General features: G+C 55.2%; 2 protein-coding genes across 16 annotated transcripts in view; one reads left to right on the top strand and one right to left on the bottom strand.

Annotated features, from left to right (window-relative positions):
• The window catches only part of Pias3 (protein inhibitor of activated STAT 3), a 16,837-nt gene extending 6,917 nt beyond the window's left edge, over window positions 1–9,920 (top strand). Inside the window, exons 1-15 of one of the 8 annotated variants that reach the window (XM_087213356.1) lie at window positions 202–360; window positions 3,004–3,421; window positions 3,564–3,648; window positions 3,854–3,904; window positions 4,142–4,232; window positions 5,060–5,194; window positions 5,342–5,447; window positions 6,028–6,101; window positions 6,208–6,368; window positions 7,504–7,637; window positions 7,718–7,886; window positions 8,059–8,192; window positions 8,277–8,314; window positions 8,459–8,573; window positions 8,745–9,920. In XM_087213356.1, coding sequence (XP_087069482.1) covers window positions 3,007–3,421; window positions 3,564–3,648; window positions 3,854–3,904; window positions 4,142–4,232; window positions 5,060–5,194; window positions 5,342–5,447; window positions 6,028–6,101; window positions 6,208–6,368; window positions 7,504–7,637; window positions 7,718–7,886; window positions 8,059–8,192; window positions 8,277–8,314; window positions 8,459–8,573; window positions 8,745–8,779 — 1,743 coding nt within the window. In that variant the 5' untranslated portion in view covers window positions 202–360; window positions 3,004–3,006 and the 3' untranslated portion in view covers window positions 8,780–9,920. Of the gene's footprint in view, window positions 1–201; window positions 361–964; window positions 1,095–1,650; window positions 2,844–3,003; window positions 3,422–3,563; window positions 3,649–3,853; window positions 3,905–4,141; window positions 4,233–5,059; window positions 5,195–5,341; window positions 5,448–6,027; window positions 6,102–6,207; window positions 6,369–7,503; window positions 7,638–7,717; window positions 7,887–8,058; window positions 8,193–8,276; window positions 8,315–8,409; window positions 8,574–8,744 lie in introns of those variants that run through there. The other 7 variants (XM_087213357.1, XM_013075552.3, XM_021265817.2 and 4 more) reach the window with 7 other exon arrangements.
• Window positions 9,473–12,758, bottom strand: Nudt17 (nudix hydrolase 17). 8 transcript variants are annotated; one of them, XM_087213360.1, is made up of 7 exons: window positions 12,206–12,746; window positions 11,813–11,888; window positions 11,572–11,597; window positions 11,344–11,436; window positions 10,995–11,093; window positions 10,643–10,779; window positions 9,473–10,260 (listed from the first exon to the last, which is right to left on the bottom strand). In XM_087213360.1, exons 1-7 carry the CDS (start codon window positions 12,395–12,397, stop codon window positions 10,104–10,106), a joined length of 780 nt encoding a protein of 259 aa, XP_087069486.1. In that variant the 5' UTR covers window positions 12,398–12,746; the 3' UTR covers window positions 9,473–10,103. The 8 variants fall into 8 exon arrangements, with proteins under 8 accessions (XP_087069486.1, XP_004853969.1, XP_087069484.1 ...); XM_004853912.4 differs by having other exon boundaries at window positions 11,813–11,996; window positions 12,206–12,727; XM_087213358.1 differs by having other exon boundaries at window positions 11,344–11,597; window positions 11,813–11,957; window positions 12,206–12,758.

Raw genomic sequence — 12,758 nt, 5'->3', positions numbered from 1 at the left:
GTGCTCCCTTCAAAGACCCGCACATCGGCGCGAGCAGCCACAGCGGTAGCGAGGATGCGGAGGTCCAACAACTTTTGTCTGTGGAGCTCCACTCATTCGAGGAGTTAATCTCCCGCTCGGGCTCCCAGTCCCTCCCTCTCCCGCCCGGGGCCCCACCTCCTCTCCCCTCTCCGCAGTGCTGGCGGGTTCACCCGGAGGGGGCGGCCCCAGCCGAGGCGGGCGGAGCTGCGGCGGCGGAGTCCAGCTTCGGGACTGATCGGTCGGTGCAGATCGCCGGAGCGGTGTGGAGCCGCCTCGCCCACCTCCCCAAGCCCACTCTGAGCCTCTCGAGCCCCCTAGCCGCTCCCCGCAACGGTGCTGGTAAGTCTCGCTCTCTGCACCAAACTTTTGAGAGTTTGAGTCTTGCGGCTGGACTGTGTGTAGTTGGTGTGTGTGTGTTTGTGTGTGTGTGTGTGTGTGTGTGTGTGTGTGTGTGTGTGTTGGGGGTGTTGGAGGATCGGGAATAATTGTCGCGAACTGTTCACGACTCCCTAACTTCCCTAAAGTGATCAGGACTCTCCCACTCCCGAGTTGGTAGAACTCATGGTTCTAGCTGGTTAAAGCTGTCCAGAAGGAGGCTGAGGGTGCCTGCTCCAACTTCGCCACCCCTCCCCCAGGTCCCAGCGATCTAGCAGTCCCCGAGACTTTCCCTCCATCTTTCAAGTACCTCAGGCTCCCTAAAAGCTCGTCCCCTCCCCATTCCAGCGCGGCAAAGCCCTCCTCCCCCAGGAACCTCGGGCCCGCCCCCTCCCGTTACCCCGGGACCCCGCGATCGTTGGGCAACGCACTCCCTCCAGGTCCAGGCTCTCACCAAACGGCCTCGGACCAGCGGGGGCCGGGGTCGGCTGCGGAGGGAGGGGCCGAGGCCGGGGCCTGTCCGGAGCCCGGCGGGCGGGGCCGGGAAGGGGAGGTGTAGGGGGCCGGACGGGGCGGAGCGGGCGGCATTTGCGGCCGGCGCGGCGGTGGAGAGTTGCGCGCCGGTCCCTGGGCCTGGGCTGGGGCTCGGGCTGGGGCGCCTGCGATGTCTCAAGATGGCGGAGCTGGGAGAATTAAAGGTACCGGCCCCACCCGGACTGCGCCCCGCGGGGCGCCGAGCCGGGGAAGCGACCGGGACGGGGTGTAGAGGGTGCGGGAGACGTGGCAGGGACCCGCGGCCGGGGACTGGAGAGAAGTGGCTGCGGGCGAGGAGGAGGCTGCGGCGGCTCGGGGGCGGGGCCGCGGGGCAGATGTAGGGGTGGGGCCGAGGGGAATTGCAGCTGTTGGGGGCCGCGGCGCAGGGGGCGGGGACGCGGGCGGAGGTCGGGTTTGGTGCCAGGGGGAGAGGAAGGGGGAGAGGAAGGGGGAGAGCCGGGGGTGGGGGGGAGCTGCCGTAGAGACACAGGGAGCGAGTCGATTCGGCCGAGATGCGACAGTAAGGGGAAGATGTAGGGATGGCAGCGGGGGCAGAGGTAGGGGAAGCTCCTGGGGAAAAGCAGCCGAGGGCAGAGGCTTTGGGGCTGCTGTGGGCATCTGAGCCTTGGGAAGCACCAGTGGGCGGCTGAGACGGAGGGGCGGGGTTGTGGCCGACGCCTCGAGGGGTGGGGCAGGAGCATCCTGGAGGCTGAGGGAGGGCGGGCCCGGTGAGCCACTCGCTGTGTTTGGGCAGAGGCAGAGGAGTGGGAAACTGGCATGGAGAGGAGGGAAGTTATAGGCACAGCTAATGAGAGATAAGGAAGTTAAGAATGAGAAGAAAGCTAGAAGAGCAAGTTTTTCATCGCATTCTTCAAAAAATGGTCAAGACAAAGCTACCCTCGAGGTGCAGGACTGGTGAGGGCTGGCAAGGCTTGCCTGTGGCAAGGTTTAGAGTCACAGAAGGGAGCCCTGGAAGGAGAGAGCTCCCCTCCCGTCACCACACAGAGTCTTGCGGGAGCCACTGAGGTCATCTTACAGAACCTTAAGCCGCTAGGTTTACTCCCCAGCCTCCTGGCTTTCTTCTGTCCTTTGAAATAGAGCCCGGATCCTAGGCAGCCTTGGAGTCTCGCCACTGGACCCAGTCTCCTTTAGAGGTGGTTGTGACTCTGTGCCCTGGCCCAGGGTCCCTACCTTCATTCTCCCAGGATCTCTGTTAGGGACTTGGCCCTCTCTTCTTCCAGCCCCCACTGGGGTATATGGATGGATTAAATCACCTAATTTTGCCAGGAGGGAGACAAGCAGGATATTGGCTCCTGAAAGATAGAGTAGACAGGCAGTTCACCTGGGCTCATGACGCATTGTTAACCCACCACACACACACACACACACGCACGCACGCACGCACGCACACACAGAGTTTTGGTTCTGTTTCTCTCTAAGGTAGACTAGTTATGTAAATGATGTTGAGAAAGGATTTGGGAGAGTTGTGAGCATTGAACCCTGACCTAGAAACCCTGGCCATAAAAGCTACGGAGGCTTGGGGAAAATAGCTGAGGTGGATTGGTGTGGTTGGGAGGGGTGGGCAACGGAGTGGAGCGCAGTCCTCCAGCCACCTGGCCCCTTCCCTGTGAGGCTGTCTGGCCTGAATCTTCTCTTTCCTCCCTCCTTCCCCCTGTCTCCTGTCCTCTCCAAGGGAGGCTGGGATGCATCTGAGAAAGAGCAGGAGGGGAGATAAGCAGTTTAAAAACCCAGAGTCTAGGCTGGAGGTAGGAAGCCTCAGTGGACTCAGTTGTGTGTGGGCACAGCCTGCCATGTGCCTTCCTGTTTCCACACTGGTTGGCTGGCAGGCTTAGGGCAGTAGGGTTGCTGTGTCCCTGGGAGGTGCTGGTGAAGCTGACCTGTGGGCTGCTAAGGTGAGTCTGAGATGTCCTTGACCAGTTAACTGCCTGGAAGTAACCCAGTAGCCACAGAGCACTCTTCGGGTCACTGCTAGGGGAAAAGAAGCACTGACTGCCTTTCCCTGGTGGACGGGTCTGTGCAAGCTTAGGGTCCTTAAGCTGCTCTTCTCCACAGCACATGGTGATGAGTTTCCGGGTGTCTGAGCTCCAGGTGCTCCTCGGCTTTGCTGGCCGGAACAAGAGTGGACGGAAACACGAGCTCCTGGCCAAGGCTCTGCATCTTCTCAAGTCCAGCTGTGCCCCCAGTGTCCAGATGAAGATCAAAGAGCTTTACCGTCGGCGCTTTCCCAGGAAGTCCCTGGGGCCCTCTGATCTCTCCATGCTCTCTCTGCCCCCTGGCACCTCTCCCGTAGGCTCCCCGGGCCCCCTAGCTCCCATTCCCCCAGCCCTCCTGGCCCCTGGCACTCTGCTGGGCCCCAAGCGCGAGGTGGACATGCACCCCCCACTCCCCCAGCCTGTGCACCCCGATGTCACCATGAAACCATTGCCTTTCTATGAAGTCTACGGGGAGCTCATTCGACCCACCACCCTCGGTATGGCTCCTGTGGTCCTTCAGCCTTGTAGGCTGTACTCCTTTCTTAGTTTTAGTCCTGTGGGACCAGCAGTCTGGGGAGGAGGCAGCTCCCATGGCTGCCAGTGCATGGTGTGGGAATAACTACCTCCTTGTGTCCTCAGCATCCACTTCTAGTCATCGGTTTGAGGAAGCGCACTTTACTTTCGCCCTCACCCCCCAGCAAGTGCAGCAGATTCTCACGTCCAGGTACATCTCTTTGAGTCCTTTGGCTTCATCCGGGGGTGTTCACCCCAGACTCTGCTCTCTGTCTTTTCTGTTCCACTCTCCCCCCTGTCACTCCTGCTGCTTTGGCTCTCATTCCTTCGTAAGTCTCTTCTCTGTCCTTCTGTCTGTCCACGCAACTCTCCCTCTGGAGGCCACGCGCTGACGTCTCTCCCTCTCCCTGTTACAGAGAGGTTCTTCCAGGAGCCAAATGTGATTATACCATACAGGTGCAGCTAAGGTGAGTTGCTGCCCCTTTCCACCCTGCTGGGCTCCCCCTGGGGTTGGAAGTGAAATAGGGGTGTGACACATATTCCTGGGAGGTAGCCTTGCTCTGGCTCTGCCTGCTCCAGCCTGGGATTGCTGGATACTGAGGCCTACGGAGATCTATGACTGGTTTTCTGGGGTTGCCTGCCTCTGCCAGATTGAGCCTAAGAAACTGGTTCCCATCCTTTCATGCTCTGTTATTCCTCACCAGGTTCTGTCTCTGTGAGACCAGCTGCCCCCAGGAGGATTATTTCCCCCCCAACCTCTTTGTCAAGGTCAATGGGAAACTGTGTCCCCTACCGGTAAACGCTCTTCCTTCTTTGGGCAGCAACCTCTCCAGTTTCAGTGCATAAATATTAGCTACACACCTGTGAAAGAGATATGCCTAGCATAGTGCCTGCCACTGAGTAGGTACTCAGTTTACTGACAGAATCAGTAAATCTTGAGAGTACTAAGAGTTGAACAGAGGTTCTGTCAGGACCTCTAGAAGCACATTAATTCAGCTCAAAGGTTCAAGAAAGACTTCTTAGCTGGGTATGGTGGCAATCTCCTTTAATCCCACCACTCTGAGAGGCTGAGGCAGGAGGACTGCAAGTTCAAACCCAGCCTGGGCAACTTAGGAAGACACTCTCAAAAAAAAAAGGCCTGGGATATAGATCAGTGCAAAGGCCCTGGATTCAGTCCCCAGTACCACTGAAAGAAAGACTTCTTAGAGAACTCATGTTCCCAGAGCTGGGCTGAGAGTTAGAAGTTAGGTGTCCCTGTTCCTCTTCCTCAGGGACTCAGTGAGTGGGTTCCTATTTTCTTGGCTGATTAAATAACTTTCGTTATTTATTGAAAGAGGAACGAACCCCATACGCATCCGTATATGATGTGTCTCACTGAATGGGCCCCTATTCCCTTGTTTGGTGAGAGAGCTGGCCTTCCCCCAGGGAATGAGGAACCCAAGACAAGATGTCTTCTGTTCTTACTGTTTTTTTTTTTTGGTACCGGGTATCGAACTCAGGACCTTGCGCTTGCGAGACAGGCGCCAGAACCACTGAGCTAAATATCCCCGGCTGTCTTCTTTTGTTAAAGCAGAACCCTTCCCAGAACCACCTGTCCACTGACAGGTCCCTCCCTCCCTCAGGGTTACCTTCCCCCGACCAAGAATGGGGCGGAGCCCAAGAGGCCCAGCCGCCCCATCAACATCACCCCCCTGGCTAGACTCTCGGCCACCGTTCCCAACACCGTCGTGGTCAACTGGTCATCTGAGTTTGGACGGGTGAGTGTAGGGAAAATGGCTCCCAGAAAGTGCTGTCGGGGCAGGGAGGAGCCATCCAGTGTCCTGGGTCTATGGTCTTCATGAGACAGAAGAGGGTGGTGGTGGTATTAGAAGCAGAAGTTAATTCTTTCTCTCCACCCCAAGTAGAATTACTCCTTGTCTGTGTACCTGGTGAGGCAGTTGACTGCAGGGACCCTTCTACAAAAACTCAGAGCAAAGGGGATCCGGAACCCAGACCACTCCCGGGCACTGAGTGAGTGATGTCATCCCCCTTGCTTCCCCTCTGATCCGGCTCCAGGTCTTCTGGCCCTCCAACCTTCATAATGAAATGCGTGGCTCGCGTGTGACAGCTTCTCTCACTCAGGAGAATCCCAGCCCTCCCAGCCCTCCCGTATGCCTTACTGTCTCTGTCTTCGTGGTTGGAAATCAGATCACTCACAGGCAGTGAATGACAGCTGATGTATTCCAGTCACACATCTGCTTTGCTCCTCACAGATTCCAAGTCCAGCCCTGATAGGATAAGGGTTCTCTGGACTGGAGAGACTCTTAAGGGTCATACCATGTAACTTACATGATGCCTCAGTTCCAGGTCATCTCTAACCCAGCCAAAGTGTCACCTAGCTATGTTCCAGTATCCCTGGGGTAGGGTAAACCTCTCCCCCACACCCAGCCTTCGTGAGCAGATCCCAACCCACTCCCATGTGACATCCCATCGGTCTCCAGAGACTCTACCCAGCTGCCTTCAGCCAGGGCTGTCTGCTTCTGGACACGCTAATCCCTGGGTTTCCCCCACCCGAGCTAACCCCATGGCTCTCGCCTCACTCTTGTTTCAGTAAAGGAGAAACTGACCGCTGACCCTGACAGTGAGGTGGCTACTACGAGTCTTCGGGTGTCCCTCATGTGCCCGGTGGGTACCAGGGGAGGATGGTTGGGTCTTTGACTAGGGACACTAGAGGTTTTTTAAAAGAATGAAACCAACATGGAGGCTCTGACTACAGAACTCTTCTCCTCAGCTAGGGAAGATGCGGCTGACTGTCCCATGTCGTGCCCTCACCTGTGCCCACCTGCAGAGCTTCGATGCTGCCCTTTACCTACAGATGAATGAGAAGAAGCCGACGTGGACGTGTCCTGTGTGTGACAAGAAGGCTCCCTACGAATCTCTTATTATTGATGGGTAGGGCCATTCTGCCACCTCTTACCCGGGACACCCCCTGGGCCCTCCTTTTCATATGCATGGCTTCCTGCCCTTCCCATGAACGCAGCTCTCTGTCTTAGCAATCTGGATCTGCACGTGTGCACACAGCATCCATGGCCTAGCGTGTAAAAGGCATCACGCTGCTCACTGCACGTTATCTCATCGAATCCTCCTAATAACCCTGTGAGATAAGAACCATCATTACAGATGAGGAAACTGGGGCCCAGACATTCTTACTGGAGACCACACTGTTCTAAGTGGCAGAGCTGCTGTACCGAACTGTTTTATTACCTACAACTACCTCCTACTAAGCATAATTTAAAAAAAATTTTTATTTTTCGTTTTGGTACCGGGGATCAAACTCAGGACTTTGCGCTTGTGAGGCAGGCGTGGTACCACTAAGCTAAGTCTCTGGCCCAAGCGTAATTTTTTTTTAATGTGGTAATGGGAGTCGAACCCACAACCTCGTGTTAGGTAAGTGCTTTACCTTTAAGCGACACCCCCAGCCCTTGCTGAGCACAGTAATGGGATTCTTCTGAATACCTGGTTTTGCTACGCTATTTACCCCCTACCCCCACAGAAGCATTTTATTTTCCATGAGCAAAGAATTTTTTTTTCCATAAGCAAAAAATTCTTTTTCCTATCTGGTTTTAACTCCATTCCAGAGCCTTCATTATGGCTCTTGCTCACAGTGTCTTTTTTTGTTTGTTTTTTTGAGACTGTCTTTGTAGTGTAGGCTGGCCTCAAACCCACTTTGTAGCCCAGGCTGGCCTCGAACTTGTGGGGATCCTCCTACCTTAGCCTCCCAACTCTAGTGCTGGGATCACAAGTGTGCCACCACATCACGGCATCTTTTTTGAGTTGGTTTATGGAATTCTCTGTCCTGTTGTTAGAACTACACCTAACAGGAGTTTAGGTTACGTTTATTTTAAAACTTAGCACCCAAAGTTTATAAAGCTCTTTTACATACTTTACTTAACTTTAGGCAAGGTTAACATGTCAGAGGGTATAGTAGGGTGGCTAATATCCCTACCTTACAGATGAGGAAACTGAGGTACAGGAAGGTGAGACACAGAACCCTGACTGCTGAATTCCCATCTTTCCCCTCCTCTAGTTTATTCATGGAGATTCTTAATTCCTGTTCGGACTGTGATGAGATCCAGTTTATGGAAGATGGATCCTGGTGCCCAATGAAACCCAAAAAGGAGGCATCTGAGGTTTGCCCCCCGCCAGGGTATGGGCTGGATGGTGAGTGACCCTCTGTCCCCTAGCTGAGCTAAATCTCAAGTGGGCCTTTTTCTGAGACACATTCTTTGTACCACCCACAGGCCTCCAGTATAGCCCAGTCCAAGAGGGAAATCCATCAGAGAGTAAGAAGAAGGTTGAAGTTATTGACTTGACAATAGAAAGCTCATCCGATGAGGAGGATCTGCCCCCAACCAAGAAGCACTGTCCTGTCACCTCAGCTGCCATCCCTGCCCTGCCTGGAAGCAAAGGGTAAGAAAACAGGCAGAAGCTACAGCAAGAGGGTCGGGGAAGTCAGCGATGCGTTCTGGTCATCGGGCAAACCCTCCCAGGGAAAGGGAAAGGTGGAGGACAGGAAGCCAACTTGGGAAGTTGAGCTGGGTGTGGGTATCTGTGGTTCGGCCCATCTCTTTCCTATTCACAGAGTCCTGACTTCTAGTCACCAGCCATCCTCGGTGCTGCGGAGCCCTGCAATGGGCACGCTGGGCAGTGACTTCCTGTCCAGTCTCCCACTACACGAGTACCCACCTGCCTTCCCCCTGGGGCCCGACATCCAAGGTATGCCAGACCCTGAGGTCTCCTGGCTCTCTTGGAAAGGAACTTTTTATACGAGGTTGATTTTGATTTTTCTTTTCTTACCAGGTTTAGATTTATTTTCTTTTCTTCAGACTGAGAGTCAGGTAAGTGGTCCCTTCTCTTCCCATGAAGATCTGAGCTCCATGCAGCTTCCTTGCTAGGCACCGATGGCAGTGCCTCCCTCCCTGTGTCTTTCTAGATCCCGTTACTGTTAAGTTTTCAGTGTAGTTCTCTCCCTGCCTACTCAGCCCTGCACACCATGGGCACTGACAGCTCCATGCCTAAGTCTGCCAACTGCACAGTCCACACATTACAGATGCCCACAAGGCCAAGAACTTAGTGAGCTGGAGGGGCTGCGCCAAGGTGGGCAGATGGGAAGGGTGTGGGAAGTAGGGTAGAGTGAGATCCTCCCGTTTCTTGAGAATTCCTCGAGTCTTACAGGGGTTGACTTATTCCATAAAATGTCCTTACGTCATGTGCTGGAAGGCAGGTAAGTCATGATGAAATCTTAAACTGTGCCTCTGATTCTTCCAGCACTATGGTCCTTCCGTCATCACCTCGCTAGATGAACAGGACGCCCTTGGCCACTTCTTCCAGTACCGGGGGACCCCTTCCCACTTTCTGGGCCCCCTGGCCCCCACGTTGGGGAGCTCACACCGCAGCTCCACTCCAGCACCCCCTCCTGGCCGCGTCAGCAGCATTGTGGCTCCTGGAGGGGCCTTGAGGGAGGGACCCCTGCCTTCTGGTCCTTCCTTGACTGGCTGTCGGCCAGACATCATTTCCCTGGACTGAATCCCTTGGATTACGAAACCTTCACTATCCCTCAACACTGAGCAAGTATGCTGTGGTGTCCCAGCCCCTGGCCACTCTGATCCCTCGGGGGGGTTTGGCCAAAGGCCAGACAGATCTTCACGGACATCACTTTTGGCCTCATCTGCCTACCAAGGCCGGCACCCAAAGGGTTAATATTTAACCTCCTTTTAAAGACATTGGGGCCTATTTTTGGAAGTGTTCTTTAGGTGGCAGCACATTCCTTTGGGTATGCTTGTTAACCTGGGCAGTGGGAGGCAGATGGGATGGGATGAGCTGGGGGAATGGGCTGAATCACCAGCCTCCACTCTCTAGAGTCTTCTGGGGAGAGGTTCTTCCTCTTGTCTCCAAGATGCCCCTCTTCCCACCCCCCAAACCCAAATGTCCGTTCTTCTCATGTGTATTCCATTCCCTTTAGCCACACAGACAGGTGGCAAAACCAAGACAGGCAGTTTCAGAGATGGACAGAGATCTCTATTTTGGGTTGAAGATTTTTTTTGTACATAAATGAGAAAAACCAAAACACTCCAAAGGTGACTTCCCTTGCCTCCTACTTCCCAGTATGACTGAGGAGAAGATGGGCCTGAGTTGTGGTCTCCAGGGGTTTGGAAGCAGGGAGGGCCTGGTCTGTTGCCCAGGTCTCTCTCTATTTATATATATTTAAGTTCGCAGTGTTTCTTAATGGCAGTCAGCCTGGGGCCTAAGCTTCTTAGAGACCCATGGCCCGGTGGGCAGGCCTGGCTCATTTTGCACCTTTCCTGGGTGGTGGGAGGACCCCGTGCCCTCCTTTCCAGTCATTTTTCCAGGCTCCTCTGGGGCCTAGGACGTATGTTGTAATTTTACTTTTTATTCCCAAAGCTGTAGCAAAGTTCTCACCCACAATAAAGGTTGTGAATGTTCTGTGAGTGTCCTGGAGGTGGACTGGGGAGGGGGCTCTCCAGACCTCTGGTTTGGGGGAAGAGGGTCCATATTCCGTCCTCTGCTGGCTCCGGGTCTACGTAAACTCCACTTTCCCCTGGTGGGGACATTACACGGCTCTCTGAGAGCAGTTCTTCCTTCTCCTCCATTGTGCGGCCCTTGCCTTTACCTGCCCAGATGTTGCAGCCAGAGCCTGAGAGCAAACTTGGTTCCAGTGCTGACCCTCTCTTTGTCCTCTGCTGTGGCTGGCGTTGTCTGCAGCAGCGTGGACATGGGCACAGCCCCAGGTCGGGCTCCTCCATCCTCTTCTAGCTGAATTGCACTGCATTAGGACAGTTCCTGTCTGGGTTGTGCCTTACAGCTTGGGAACAACTTCCTTACCTTAGGTAATTCAATCCTCCCAACCACAGCAGGAGGTAGGTGGGTGGGTGTTAACTTCATTTTACAGAAAGGGAACAGGTTTAAGAAGAGTTAAATGGCTTGTACCTATGGAAGGCTGAAGTTCAAACCTAGGTCTTCAGTGCCAGCCAGATGGGATAAGAACCCTTGGTCATCGTCTTTGGTCTCATGTAGGTTTCTTAATTTATCAGTGGACCAACTGCCCTAAGTCTGCCCACAAATCCCAAATTCTGTCCTGAAGAGAATGAACTAATTTTGTGAGTGTTGGTACATTGAAGGCTAAGGGAGAAGCTTTATTTACTTACGGGACAGAGGGTGGCAGGTCCTGGGTGAGAAAGCCAGCTGTCTCTGACCCATCCTCTGTAGCAGCCACTGCGGCTGCTACCTCTGGTCCCAGCCACATAAGGGCATTCACCTCACCTGGGTTTGGTTGGATCTGGGCCTGGGATTAGACATGTTGCTCCTTCAGTTGTGAGCTCTCCTGGGAGTGCTATTCTTGATCACAGACTACTCACGGTGAATGGAGCAAATGGGGTAGGGCAGGGGGAGAGGGTATTGAGTGTTTTTGGTTCTCAGGCCCTACCCCCACCCCATCAATCAGAACCAGGTTGCTCAGACTCCTTAAGTCCTGCTTCCTTCCTCCACTGCCACACCTACTTGCAGCTGCTGCTGTGACTCCTGGGAGATCACGAGTAGATAGAGAACAATGTGATGGTATTTGGGGAAACCCCAGCTTAGCCTAGGTGGGTAGGCAGACTGAAAAGAAAACAAAAGAGACCCTGTCAGGTTTTGAAACTGAAGTACAGCTTCAGGGTGAAACAAAATGCTGGCTGGAAGCTGAGAAAGTAGATGGTAAGCAGGTGAGGACTGTCATGGGTTTGGACACCAGCCCATCCAGTCCACCCCTGTGCTTCCCCCAGTGGCCAGGGCAGATGTGGACTCTGCAGGTAGTTGTTGAGGTCTCCTGGTTAAACAGGAAGGGATCCCTTTCAGGCCCCTGTCTCACCTCCCATAACCCCAGAGGGACCCAGGAGAACTGGTCCTTGGGCAGCTGTAGTCCACTCTCCTCCCACAGCTCTCGAAGGCCTCCATCCAGCAACTGGGAGTCAAAGAGGGCAGTCAGAGAGGGCAATGCTGGACTCCCCGAGTCCTGTTTGCCCCTCCCTAGCCCACATCCAGAGGTCCCACACGTAGGTAGGTGGGGCACAGGTTGGGTCAGCTGACTGCTAGATACCTCTTCCTCATGCTCCACATGCCCACCTGCAACAAGAGGAGTCAGCAGGTGAATGGTGGTTGTCTTTACCAGAAAGCTTTACTACTGCCCCTCGCCCCGGCCCCAAGTGGACAGCGGCGGCCCCCTGTAATTGTGGGTATGTCACAGTTGTGGGCCCGCTTCTCCGTTTCTGCGACTGAGAAGGGGTGGGGGGATGGGGTGGCAACTTTCTTCCCCGGGGCCTTGTATCCTGAGCGCTCACCTGGGGGTACCCAGAGGTTGGGGGAGATTCGGAGAGTGGGTGTCCTTCGGGTCAACAAGACGGTCTGGTCGCTGGACTGTAGAAGGACGGCCACACCCAGATCCACACCTCGATTCACGGGCAGCATGGCCTTGGGGGCCATGGGCTGCTGGGCCAGGGCCGCAAAAGGGCAGAAAGGGGGTCGCTGGCCAGAGGGAGACGCCCGGTTTAAATTGGGCTTCAGGGGGCGGGGCACAAGGACGTAGGCGGGGCTCTCAGAACTGGGGACCCCGAGTAGTGGGAGGTCCCGGCCTGGCGACCGGTCGCACCGCTGGCCTCTCGCCGACGGTCCCCACCCACCCCAGTCCCCATCTTCGGCCCTTCGCCTCCCCTTCGAGCCCCCCAGCTCCCGACCTGGAGCGGAAGCCTGGCCGAGGCCTCCGGGAATGGCCTGTCCGAGAGGATGAGCTGTCCTCGCTTCAAGCTGCAGTGCATGGGCCACGGCCCGAGCCCTGGGCCAGAGCCTAGGAGGCCGCACACGCTCTGCGCGAAGCTCACCGACTCCGGACGCCCGGACAGGAGCAGCAGCACCCGGGGCACCGCCATGGCGGGCTCGGTGGCCTCTGCGGCCCGTGCGGCGCCCCCTGGAGGCGCAGCGACGCCTCTGCTTCGAGCTTCCCGCTCGGTCTGAGGGAAGAAAGCATTTCTCCAACGTAGGGGAAATGTGGGTTTAACTTTGAGTGCGACCCCTGAGTGTAATGTTAGTAAGAGAGAGCGCCCCTAAATGCTCAGCTCTTCTTTCTTCCGGTCTTCTCCATTTATAGATCCCAAGAGCGCATGATTTCCCGACTCAATGTCACAGCGCTCTGCAGACCTCACTGGAGGTCACCTCAGAGTTAGTTACGTTTCCAAGCCAGAAACCCCAGAGACGTCTTTGATGCCATGCCTTTCTTTTATCTCAAAAGAC

This window comes from Heterocephalus glaber, unplaced genomic scaffold (genome assembly GCF_053883595.1).
Source record: "Heterocephalus glaber isolate CG9 unplaced genomic scaffold, H.glaber_assembly_v1.0 deba00001442, whole genome shotgun sequence".
In the NCBI taxonomy this organism is placed as follows: Eukaryota; Metazoa; Chordata; class Mammalia; order Rodentia; family Bathyergidae; genus Heterocephalus; species Heterocephalus glaber.
Note: the sequence above shows the minus strand (reverse complement) of the source record. Positions and strands in the feature narration are given on the sequence as shown.